Below are 13,766 nucleotides of genomic sequence, written 5' to 3' on the forward strand. Positions count from 1 at the left end.
AGAAAAAAATTAAGTTACTAGATAGTTTAAGTCTAATTTTCATGGAAATGACCACATGTTAAAAGCAAGCAACAAACAAACATGGAATGCATTTTTAACCTAATTGTTAGCTTTATCTGAAACTACAGTTTGAAATTACCAACTAAGAAAACACAAGAACACAAAAAATTTCAAAAAAAAAAAGTTGGCAGGGGGTGGCGGGGAGACGGTAGGCAGGACAGAACTTACCTTTTTTGATATCATTCCAGCACCTGCACTGCGTTTTAGATCTCGAACTATACTGCAGTCCATCACAATAAACTCCTCTAGCTGTTTGGGATGACATAAACTATTGAAAGGGTGACTCCAGAAAATGCTCCCAGCAATATCTGCAACTAAAAATAAATATACAACATTAAAGAACAAGAGAATTGAGGCATTTCAAATGTGTTAACTAGGAAATGTTGGTATAAACAAACTTGGAAGCAGCAGATCAACAAGAACCACAGTGGCAACTCACTCTAGAATCATCATTTCTTCCTATAAATCAACCCCCAACTTCTACAACATAAAAGAAACATCAGGTATTAAACATACCTTAAGTAGTTACTATTGTAATACCACAGAACTGAGTGCCTTTAAAATAAGATCAGATCCAATCAGTTGCATACTTGTTTCATATGCTGGCGTTTCATTTTATAAACATCAGTCATCTCAGCTGCTTAGTTTATGGAAAATAAAGTTCTATATCACAGATGTTCATCCCAATACTGAAAACAGATGTTTGACTGATAAATTCTAACTGACAAGAATAATGAATAACTTTCTATAAAATATCAAAATAAACTCAATGTTTACAACAGAAAACTTGTATTACAGGAAATATATTAAAAAGATCAAGAAATAGGAGATGCAACAAAGTGCTAAGATAGTTATCAAAATGAGGTCTTCTTTAAAAACGTTTTTAAAGAGAATTTTAAAGATTATGTATGATGAAATTTGTTAGAATTCATATTTAAATTAAATGTTCTACTGGACTACAAGTCAAAAAATCAAATTTTAAGATATTTGCTACATGCTAAAATTTGGTAATGAATTTAACATTTACAAAATTAATAAATGAGGTAAATAAGTCAATTTCAGTAAAAATGGACTAAACCCAGATTTTTAAAGTTCACAGAATTGTTTCTTCAAATAAAAAACACAAAGGTAACTTATCAAAAGTTTTAAAAACTCCACTGTTTGTAAGAATTAAAGAGCAGTTAAAATTTTAACTAGTTTTCAAACCACTATCACTGAGAATATTTGATAAAATTAACATAAATTATTACTGCTTACCATAACTGTCAAGGCAATCCATTCCTAAAACTTACCTTGTAGGGTATTTGGATCTATGAGATGGACGGCACTGGTTACTCGAATACACACACAAATCTGGTTCATATTTCCCAGGCTTTGTGCCAATTTTGGAGACAGACAAACAACATTATCCTAGGCATAAGAACTAACACTTAGAATGAAACAAATCCTAAATAAGATTCCAATAAACACTCATCAATGTAAATCTGATATACATGCATGTGTTATTTTTAATTTTATATATCAACAAAGAGCCTAAAGGAAAGAATCAGACCTTAGAGAATAGCAAATAAGCTGTACACCTTAAGATCATATGTATGTCTTAATAAAAATGTTAAAAAATTTTTTTTTCTAGATCCAATTTACCAAGATATTACGTTTATTTCAAGTTTATTGAAGTGAATGCTTAACTAAGTATTATAAACATCAGGAGAGTGATTTCCTAAATCTACTTGTAACTTCTTTCAATCTCCACAACAAATTTCAGAGAAGCAATACTTTTCTCTTTCATAGCTACATGTATCAATATGTACTCAAAGATTTAATGCCCAAAAAGGCCCTGTCTACATGTACACTGGGAGATAGTAACAACAATGTGGTTATCTGTTTTTAAACTATTAAGATATAAAAAGGATCTGAGTTATAGTTTAAGCTCTATCTATTCACAATCATGGTCTCCACTGAAAGGACATTCTGTGTATCCCTAATAGCACCTAGCCCAGTCCTGTTTTTAAGTTGAGTCTATAATGATTAATTAAAATAATCCTTTTTTTATGTATTCATCCAGTTATTTGTATGCATCAACCAATACACTTAATATGCGAAGCCTAAACATGCCCTTATACTTAGATTCACATTTCCCAGGTTTTATGCCAGGAAAATATTCACTGTTTTAAACCAGGGGTCTGCAAAATTATGACCCTTAGCCAAATTTAGCCTCCACTTATTTAAATAAAGTTTTGCTGGAATATATCCTCCACCATTTGTTTACTTATTATCCATAACTACATTTGTGGGACAGCAGCAGAGTAGTTACAAAAGAGACTATATGGCCTGAAAACTAAAAATACTATCCTTTTTACAGATACAGTTTGCTTATCCTGTTTTAAGCCATCATTTCATCCTTCATACTGTCCTACGCCATAAATTAGTCACAAACCTAGGCACAAATCCTGGCTTCATCATCTGTAGTTAAATAACTCTGGGAAGGTCATTTAACCTCCTCACAAGCTTCAATTTCCCCATCTTCAAAATGATAATGATATACCCCTTTTATTATGGGGCACGAAGAGGTGAAAATACACTCAAGTACTTAGACACTAACTTTATAAAATGTTCACAGTAAATTATGGCACTTATCATTACTCGTGATTTAAATATCAACACAGAAGTTCCTTTATGGCAGAGACCTCTAGATACATTATCGTTAATATACAGTCTTCTATATAGTATGTCCTCAATAACTATTTGTTGAATTTTAGTTCATTATATATATTTATAAAGCAACGTTTTTTACCTTAGCATAATTAAAATGAAATGCTAATCTATATTTAAAATGTCAGATGTTCTGTTATTAGTGTTATTTCCTATATTCAAAGTCTCATTAAAAATATCATGTATCCCCTCGGATCACAAATTTTAAGGAATCTGAATATTAAAAAAACTGTAACCGTGCCTTTTAATTAGTACAAAGGTACACTAATTTATAATTTTAAGCATAATTACTTTTCAAAATGGCTCATTGTGTCAGAAATCATTTAAGAAGTTATTCTAAGTTTTTAACCAACCCCAGAAGGCAATCAGGATCTAATAATGACAAATAAACCAATTAATCACTTCTACTTTTATAGACATGGATTGAGAAAAAGTACCTTGCATATAGGAACAATTTCCACAGAAAAAGTACTTTTGTAATTGTACGTGTTACTATGGATATCCTGAGAGATCAGTCTCTGTGAGGCCTTGTACCTATTAAGAGAAAAAGTTAATAGTAATAAAAAGACAAAAGTCCTTACTTATATAGTCTCAGGAATATCAGCTTTCATCAAATCAAATCATCACTGTCCAAGGTCCTGATGCCTGCTATGGCAATGCCTTATTTCATTCACTTACATTTCAAAACTTTCTCCAAACTGACTGCATCCTACCAATTTTCAACTTCCTCTCCTCAAAACCTCCAAAACATGCCCTTGGCTTAGACTAATATATATATTATTATATATATATATTATCATCTATATATATATATATATAGCATCTAATATATAGCACCAGTCTAATATATATATAGCATCCATTAAGAGCCACACTAATGCTCACTCCAAGTCTTTGCTTGTACTGATCACACCTTTCAATATAAATTCTACCTCTGAAAACTTCTCATTTTAGGAGGTTACTTCCTCCCCTATGAAACTTCTCTTCAAAGCCCTATACCACCATCATTATTTCTTTTCTTTAGGTATATTCAATCACTGGTTCAGCATTATAGTGGTTATTATCATAGAGTGAGGTCTAGTTTCCAAGAGATTCTTAACATAATATTTGGCTAATACTTCCCTTAAAGTGATTAACTGCAATAAATGCTATTAATTAACTGCATAAGTATTACTACTACATTTTAAAATATTTTAACAAAAGAGAATTTGTCTAAGCCTAAAAAGTAGGTATGACCTACTTTTAAGTCCCAGGTCCTTGGACTTAATCACATTTAGATTCAGAACATACCTACAGGGAACCGTACACTGAAGAAATTCTACCATCTTCTGAGCATGTTGTTTTGAAGAATAATAGAAATCCAGACCATCTTTTGTAAAAAAAAGTCACATGAAAATAATTCAACAAAATAATTCAACAAAATAAGGTCTTCCTCTACTAATATAATATTATCACAAGTTAAATGTGTATTAATCAAATTATTAGGAAATATTAAAAATATATTGAAGCCACAATAGATTAAGGATAGCATAACATTTATGATTTGTTTAACAAAAGGATAAATGCTAACAAAAGAAAACAAGATTCACAATTTTAATTCAGACAAAATTAAATTCAAAGTCAAGTGGGGAGGGAAAAACATTAAATAGGAGAGGAGGACGATATTTTATGTAATAAACTAAACAATTTACCAAGAAGACAATAGGAATGCTTCTAATACCATAGCCTTGAGATACAAAAAGCAAAAACTATTATAAAGAAGAAATCAACAAATGTTAATACATAGACAATCACTGTGGGGCCTAGTATAAGACTATAATAACCAAAATGACTAAACGGACCAAAAGTAGGAGGGAAGGATACCTGGAACCTGAATAATCAATTCTCAAGGTTGATTTGAGTGAGATTATAGAACACAATCCCAAGAAACAACACATTATTTTTAAAAATCCACACAACACTCATAAAATAATCATGTACTAACATTTTTTGGCTTTTCAATAAATTCCAAATAGTAGAAATTACTTAAGACATTATCTGATCACAATATAGGACATTAAAAATTGGCAAAAAAGGAATAAGTAAAAGCAAATATACCTAGGAAATAGACCTTAAAGATGGTCTTCTAAACTCAGCTAACTAGGAAACTAAAATAACTCAGAAGAGCCAAAAAAATTTTGAAGATGAATAAAGTTGTCAGGACCTTATACCTCCCCAACTTCAAAACCTGGTAACTTTAAGTAATCAAGACAGTGGGGTACTGGCATTAAGAATAGATATATAGATCTATGGAACAGACTTCAAGAATCCAGAAATAAACTCTTAACATTTATAGTTAAAAGATCTTTGGCAGATACAAAGGGAAAGGATAATCTTTTCACTGGGAAAACAGGATAGCTACATGGAGAAAGATGAATTTAGATCCTTATCTTGCACCATGTGTAAAATTTAACTTAAAAGGGTTGGACCCAAATATAAAAACTACAACTATAAAACATTTGAAAGAAACATAGGAAAAAACTTTGTGGTACTGATTATACAAGAGTCCTTAAACACGACACCAAAGGAACAACAGAAAAAAGGACAAAAATAAATTGGACTTCAAAATGTAAAACTTTATCAATTCAAAAGACACTATTAAGAGCAAACATCACACTTTCTGATTTCAAAATATAATACAAAGCTATAGTAATCAAAACAGTATGGACTGCCTATAGAATACAGCCCAGAAATGAATTCACACATATACATCCTGGTTGTGAACAGTACCAAGAATACACAATGGAAAAAGGACGGCCTTTCAACAAATGGTGCTGGGAAAATTGGATATCTACATGCAAAAGAATAAAGTAGGATCCCTAATACCATACAAAAAAAAAATCAATGCAAAAATAGGTTAAAGACTCAAATAAGACCCAAAACTATAAAACTCCTAGAAGAAAACACAGGGAAAAAGCTTCATGACACTGGTCTTGGCAGTAATTTCAAAGATATGACACCAAAACACAGACAACAACAACAAAAATAAATTACAAATACATCAAACTAAAATGCTTCTGCACAGAAAAAGAAACAACATAGCAAAAGGCAAACTATAGAATGGGAGAAAATATTTGCAAACCATTATCTGACAGGAGGTTAATCTCCAAAATATATTAGAACTCCTACAACTCAAGGGCAAAAAAAAAACTAAGAAGCTGATTAAAAAATGGATAGAGTAACTATACAGACATTTTTCCAAAGGCAGCATAAAATGGCCAACAGGTATATGAAAAATGCTCAATGTCACTAATCATCAGGGTAATGAAAAACAAAACCATACATAGATATCACTTCACATCTGTCAGGATGGTTATTATAAAAAAAAAAAGTCAGTAAATATTAGTGAGGATATGGAAAAATTGGAACCCCTGTGCACTGCAGGTAGGAATGCAAAATAGTGAAACTACTATGGAAAATAATACAAAACTTCAACAGAAAATTCAAAATACAATTACCATACAATCCAGTAAACCCACTGTTAGGTATTTATCCAAAAGAATTAAAATCAGGATCTCAAAGAGTAGTACTCCTATGTCTACTGTACGCCTATTCACAAAAGCCAAGATGATGGATACCACAGTGGTATTAAAATAACAAAACAAGGGTGGAGCCAAGATGGCGGCATGAGTAGAGCAGTGGAAATCTCCTCCCAAAAACACATAGAGCTATGAAAATATAACAAAGAAAAATCTTCCTAAAATAGAGACCACAGGACACAGAATAACATCCAGACCACATCCACACTTGCAAGAACCCAGCGGCTTGCGAAGGGGGTAAGATACAAGCACCGGCCCGGCGGGAGCCGAGCGCCCCTCCCCCCGGCTCCCGGCGGGTGGAAAGAAACCTGAGCGGTTTGCTTTTTTTTGGCGAGTGCTTTTTGGAAGCCTTAAAGGGACAGGGACCCCATTGCTAGGGAGGCAGGGTGACGGGACCGGTGCGTGGGTGCCTGGGACCGGCATTGAGGACGGAGGAAATCGCACGTTTTTCCCCTTTTTTTCCCTCTTTTTGGCGAGTGCTTTTTGGAAGCCTTAAAGGGACAGGGACCCTGGTGCTAGGGAGGCAGGGCGGTGGGCCTGGTGAGAGGGTGCCTGGGACCGGTGCCTGAGGACAAAGAATATCCCACGTTTTTCCCTGCGGGACCAATGGGCGGGTGCTTTTTGGAAGCCTTGAAGGGACAGGGACCCTGGTGCTACGGAGGCAGGGCAGCAGGACCAGTGAGCGGGTGCCTGGGACCGGCGCCTAAGGACAAAAAAAAAAAAAATCAACTGTTTTTTCCTTTTTTTTTTTTTTCTTTTCTGTTCCCTCTCTCATTGTTGCTGTTGTTGTTTTGGTTTGGAGAGTGCTTTTTGGAAGTCTTAAAGGGGCAGGATAGGTCACTTAGACCAGAGGCAGGGAATCTAGGGATCTCTGGGCACTCTAATCCCCTGGGCAGCAGGGAGCACAGAGGCCCCTAACAGAGATAAATAGCCTCCCAGCCGCTCCCCCTCAAACAGGGCTCCACCATTTTGGAGGAGCAGCCCCTGCCAGGCTACGCCCACAGCAACAGCGGAGATAAACCCCATAGCAACCGGGCAGAAAGCAGAACCCCTGTCTGCACACAGCTGCACAGCACAAGCCACTAGACGACGCTATTCTCCCAGGAGAGGAAGGCCACAAACCAACAAGAAGGGAAGCTCCTCCAGCGGTCACATGTACCAGCTCTGCACACTATCTCTATCACCATGAAAAGACAAAACTACAGGCAGACAAAGATCACAGAGACAACACCTGAGAATGAGACAGACCTAACCAGTCCTCCTGAAAAAGAATTCAAAATAAAAATCATGAACATGCTGACAGAGATGCAGAGAAAAATGCAAGAGCAATGGGATGAGATGCAGAGAAAAATGCAAGAGCAGTGGGATCAAGTCCGGAGGGAGATCACAGATGTCAGGAAGGAGATCACAGAAGTGAAACAATCCCTGGAAGGATTTATAAGCAAAATGGATAAGATGCAAGAGGCCATTGAAGGAATAGAAGCCAGAGAACAGGAACGTATAGAAGCTGACATAGAGAGGGATAAAAGGATCTCCAGGAATGAAACCACACTAAGAGAACTATGTGACCAAGCCAAAAGGAATAATATTCGTATTATAGGGATACCAGAAGAAGAAGAAAGAGGAAAAGGGATAGAAAGTCTCTTTGAAGAAATAATTGCTGAAAACTTCCACAAACTGGGGGACGAAATAATCGAACAGACCATGGAATTACACAGAACCCCCAACAGAAAGGATTCAAGGAGAACAACACCAAGACACATAGTAATTAAAATGGCAAGGATCAAGGACAAGGAAAGAGGTTTAAAGGCAGCTAGAGAGAAAAAGGTCACCTATAAAGGAAAACCCATCAGGCTAACATCAGACTTCTAGACAGAAACCCTACAGGCCAGAAGACAATGGCATGATATACTTAATGCAATGAAACAGAAGGGCCTTGAACCAAGGATACTGTATTCAGCACGACTATCATTTAAATATGATGGCGGGATTAAACAATTCCCAGACAAGCAAAAGCTGAGGGAATTTGCTTCCCACAAAACACCTCTACAGGGCATCCTACAGGGACTGCTCTAAATGGGAGCACCCCTAAAAAGAGCACAGAACAAAACACACAATATATGAAGAATGGAGGAGGAGGAATAAGAAGGGAGAGAAGAAAAGAATCTCCAGACAGTGTATATAACAGCTCAATAAGCGAGCTAAGTTAGGCAGTAAGATACTAAAGAAGCTAACCTTGAACTTCTGGTAACCACGAATCTAAAGCCTGCAATGGCAATAAGTACCTATCTCTCAATAGTCACCCTAAATGTAAATGGACTAAATGCACCAATCAAAAGACACAGAGTAATAGAATGGATAAAGAAGCAAGATCCATCTATATGCTGCTTACAAGAAACTCACCTTAAACACAAAGATAAGCATAGACTAAAAGTCAAGGGATGGAAAAACATATTTCAGGCAAAAAACAGTGAGAAGAAAGCAGGGGTTGCAGTACTAATATCAGACAAAATAGACTTCAAAACAAAGAAAGTAACAAGAGATAAAGGACACTACATAATGATAAAGGGCTCAGTCCAACAAGAGGATATAACCATTCTAAATATATATGCACCCAATACAGGAGCACCAGCATATGTGAAGCAAATACTAACAGAACTAAAGAGGGAAATAGACAGCAATGCATTCATTTTAGGAGACTTCAACACACCACTCACTCCGAAGGATAGATCCACCTGGCAGAAAATAAGTAAGGACACAGAGGCACTGAACAACACCCTAGAACACATGGACCTAATAGACATCTATAGAACTCTACATCCAAAAGCAACAGGATATACATTCTTCTCAAGTGCACATAGAACATTCTCCAGAATAGACCACATACTAGCTCACAAAAAGAGCCTCAGTAAACTCCAAAATATTGAAATTCTACCAACCAATTTTTCAGACCACAAAGGTATAAAAGTAGAAATAAATTCTACAAAGAAAACAAAAAGGCTCACAAACACATGGAGGCTTAACAACATGCTACTAAATAATCAATGGATCAATGAACAAATCAAAATAGAGATCAAGGAATATATAGAAACAAATGACAACAACAACATTAAGCCCCAACTTCTGTGGGACGCAGAGAAAGCAGTCTTAAGAGGAAAGTATATAGCAATCCAGGCACACTTGAAGAAAGAAGAACAATCCCAAATGAACAGTCTAACATCACAATTATCAAAACTGGAAAAAGAAGAACAAATGAGGCCTATAGTCAGCAGAAGGAGGGACATAATAAAGATCAGCGAAGAAATAAACAAAATTGAGAAGAATAAAACAATAGCAAAAATCAACGAAACCAAGAGCTGGTTCTTTGAGAAAATAAACAAAATAGATAAGCCTCTAGCCCAACTTATTAAGAGAAAAAGAGAATCAACACAAATCAACATAATGAGAAATGAGAATGGAAAAATCACGACAGACTACACAGAAATACAAAGAATTATTAAAGACGACTATGAAAACCTATATGCCAACAAGCTGGAAAACCTAGAAGAAATAGACAACTTCCTAGAAAAATACAACCTCCCAAGACTGACCACGGAAGAAACACAAAAATTAAACAAACCAATTACGAGCAAAGAAATTGAAACGGTAATCAAAAAACTACCCAAGAACAAAACCCCGGGGCCGGACGGATTTACCTCAGAATTTTATCAGACACACAGAGAAGACATAATACCTATTCTCCTTAAAGTGTTCCAAAAAATAGAAGAAGAGGGAATACTCCCAAACTCATTCTATGAAGCCAACATCACCCTAATACCAAAACCAGGCAAAGACCCCACCAAAAAGAAAATTACAGACCAATATCCCTGATGAATGTAGATGCAAAAATAGTCAATAAAATATTAGCAAACAGAATTCAACAGTATATCAAAAGGATCATACACCACGACCAAGTGGGATTCATCCCAGGGATGCAAGGATGGTACAACATTCGAAAATCCATCAACATCATCCACCACATCAACAAAAAGAAAGACAAAAACCACATGATCATCTCCATAGACGCTGAAAAAGCATTTGACAAAATTCAACATCCATTCATGATAAAAACTCAGCAAAATGGTAATAGAGGGCAAGTACCTCAACATAATAAAGGCCATATATGATAAACCCACAGCCAGCATTATACTGAACAGCAAGAAGCTGAAAGCATTTCCTCTGAGATCGGGAACCAGACAGGGATGCCCACTCTCCCCACTGTTATTTAACATAGTACTGGAGGTCCTAGCCACGGCAATCAGACAAAACAAAGAAATACAAGGAATCCAGATTGGTAAAGAAGAAGTTAAACTGTCACTATTTGCAGATGATATGATACTGTACATAAAAAACCCTAAAGACTCCACTCCAAAACTACTAGAACTGATATCGGAATACAGCAAAGTTGCAGGATACAAAATTAACACACAGAAATCTGTAGCTTTCCTATATACTAACAATGAATCAATAGAAAGAGAAATCAGGAAAACAATTCCATTTACCATTGCATCAAAAAGAATAAAATACCTAGGAATAAACCTAACCAAACAAGTGAAAGACTTATACTCTGAAAACTACAAGTCACTCTGAAGAGAAATTAAAGGGGACACTAATAAATGGAAACTCATCCCATGCTCATGGCTAGGAAGAATTAATATCGTCAAAATGGCCATCCTGCCCAAAGCAATATACAGATTTGATGCAATCCCTCTCAAATTACCAGCAACATTCTTCAATGAATTGGAACAAATAATTCAAAAATTCATATGGAAACACCAAAGACCCCAAATAGCCAAAGCAATCCTGAAAAAGAAGAATAAAGTAGGGGGGATCTCACTCCCCAACTTCAAGCTCTACTACAAAGCCATAGTAATCAAGACAATTTGGTACTGGCACAAGAACAGAGCCACAGACCAGTGGAACCGATTAGAGACTCCAGACATTAACCCAAACATATATGGTCAATTAATATTTGATAAAGGAGCCATGGACATATAATGGCAAAATGACAGTCTCTTCAACAGATGGTGCTGGCAAAACTGGACAGCTACATGTAGGAGAATGAAACTGGACCATTGTCTAACCCCATATACAAAGGTAAACTCAAAATGGATCAAAGACCTAAATGTAAGTCATTAAACCATGAAACTCTTGGAAAAAAACATAGGCAAAAACCTCTTAGACATAAACATGAGTGACCTCTTCTTGAACATATCTCCCCGGGCAAGGAAAACAACAGCAAAAATGAGCAAGTGGGACTACAATAAGCTGAAAAGCTTCTGTACAGCGAAAGACACCATCAATAGAACAAAAAGGAACCCTACAGTATGGGAGAATATATTTGAAAATGACAGATCTGATAAAGGCTTGACGTCCAGAATATATAAAGAGCTCACACGCCTCAACAAACAAAAAACAAATAACCCAATTAAAAAATGGGCAGAGGAACTGAACAGACAGTTCTCTAAGAAAGAAATACAGATGGCCAAGAGACAAATGAAAAGATGCTCCACATCGCTAATTATCAGAGAAATGCAAATTAAAACTACAATGAGGTATCACCTCACACCAGTAAGGATAGCTGCCATCCAAAAGACAAACAACAACAAATGTTGGCGAGGCTGTGGAGAAAGGGGAACCCTCCTACACTGCTGGTGGGAATGTAAATTAGTCCAACCATTGTGGAAAGCAGTATGGAGGTTCATCTAAATGCTCAAAAGAGACCTACCATTTGACCCAGGAATTCCACTCCTAGGAATTTACCCTAAGAACACAGCAATCAAGTTTGAGAAAGACAGATGCACCCCTATGTTTATCGCAGCACTATTTACAATAGCCAAGAATTGGAAGCAACCTAAATGTCCATCGGTAGATGAATGGATAAAGAAGATGTGGTACATATACACAATGGAATACTACTCAGCCATAAGAAGTGGAAAAATCCAACCATTTACAGCAACATGGATGGAGCTGGAGAGTATTATGCTCAGTGAAATAAGCCAAGTGGAGAAAGAGAAATACCAAATGATTTCACTCATCTGAGGAGTATAGGAACAAAGGAAAAACTGAAGGAACAAAACAGCAGCGGAAATACAGAACCCAAAAATGGACTAACAGGTACCAAAGGGAAAGGAACTGGGGAGGATGGGTGGGCAGGGAGGGATAAGGGGGGGGGAAGAAGACAGGGGGTATTAAGATTAGCATGCATGGGGGGGAGGGAGAAAGGGGAGGGTGGGCTGCACAACACAGAGAGGACAAGTAGTGACTCTACAACATTTTGCTAAGCTGATGGACAGTAACCGTAATGTGGTTGTTAGGGGGCACCTGATATAGGGGAGAGCATAGTAAACACAGTATTCTTCATGTAAGTATAGATTAAAAATTAAAAAAAAAAAGAAAGAAAGAAAGAAAGAAAAGGGGGATTACTCCTTGATAGGATAAAAGTATTGGTAAATCAAAGATCAACGCATGCTTTAAATATCCTTAATGTTGATCACGTAAAGGGTGTCAGATGATCAGCTATGGAGGTACTCTTTTCTGATAATATTCCTTTCTCTTAATAATAAAAAAAAAAAAAAAAGCAGTTACTGTGTGCTGACCTCCAATGAGTTCTGCAAAGTGGTATAGAGGGGATGTCAAAGTGTGGGCAAAGGGTCTGTTTGTTTCTATGCAGAAGATCAAGGCCTAGCTTGGATACCCAGAAAATGAACTAAGATACGATATGAGGAGGAGCTTCCGGCATCAGCACTCTCTGGAGGACTTGTGCTGGGGGATGATCATCAAAAAGCCTCCACGGGGATCCGGACGATGCTGCGGTTGTGGCTGCATCCAGCCCACCATCTCCTGGACTTGCCATAGGAATGAGGAGGGAGATGTCTAGGCTGGCATGTGCATACAGTGAGACAACGAATTTGACCGGATCTGTACTGTTGGAACTCAACCAGGAGTTGCGAGGGGTGCAAGGTGTAGCACTCCAAAATCTTATGACTATAGATTATCTACGGTTAAAAGAACATATGGGATGTGAACAGATCCCAGAAATGGGCTGCTTTGTCTGATTTCTCTCAGACTGTTCAAGTACAGTTGGACAATATCCATCATATCATAGACAAATTTTCACAAACGCCTAGGGTGCCTAAATGGTTTTCTTGGCTTCACTGGAGATGGATGGTAATTATAGATTTGCTTTGTTTATGTCACCGTATTCCTATTATGTTAATATGTGTGTGCAAATTAGTTAGTAGTTCAAAACCTATACATACTTAAGGTACTCTACAAGAAGATATGTCAAAGAAATAATCAATCCTCCCATGTTTCCTTCCATATGCTACATCTGTAGCTTTTCTTCTTTCTTCCTAATTACAACCCTTAAATAGA

At 36.6% G+C, this 13,766-nt stretch overlaps 1 protein-coding gene across 10 annotated transcripts in view; it reads right to left on the bottom strand.

The window, feature by feature from the left end:
• The window catches only part of NMD3 (NMD3 ribosome export adaptor), a 129,326-nt gene that overhangs the window by 102,777 nt on the left and 12,783 nt on the right, over positions 1 to 13,766 (bottom strand). For all 10 annotated transcript variants that reach the window (XR_012129391.1, XR_012129390.1, XR_012129389.1 and 7 more), the window contains 4 exons: positions 4,063 to 4,141; positions 3,210 to 3,306; positions 1,353 to 1,470; positions 229 to 374 (listed from right to left, as the gene is read on the bottom strand). Coding sequence is in view for 7 of the 10 variants with exons in the window: in XM_073232138.1 (XP_073088239.1) it covers positions 229 to 374; positions 1,353 to 1,470; positions 3,210 to 3,306; positions 4,063 to 4,141 (440 nt within the window). In the remaining 3 variants the exon portion in view is untranslated. The remainder of the gene's footprint in view (positions 1 to 228; positions 375 to 1,352; positions 1,471 to 3,209; positions 3,307 to 4,062; positions 4,142 to 13,766) is intronic.

Source organism: Manis javanica, chromosome 3, assembly GCF_040802235.1.
Source record: "Manis javanica isolate MJ-LG chromosome 3, MJ_LKY, whole genome shotgun sequence".
NCBI lineage: Eukaryota > Metazoa > Chordata > Mammalia > Pholidota > Manidae > Manis > Manis javanica.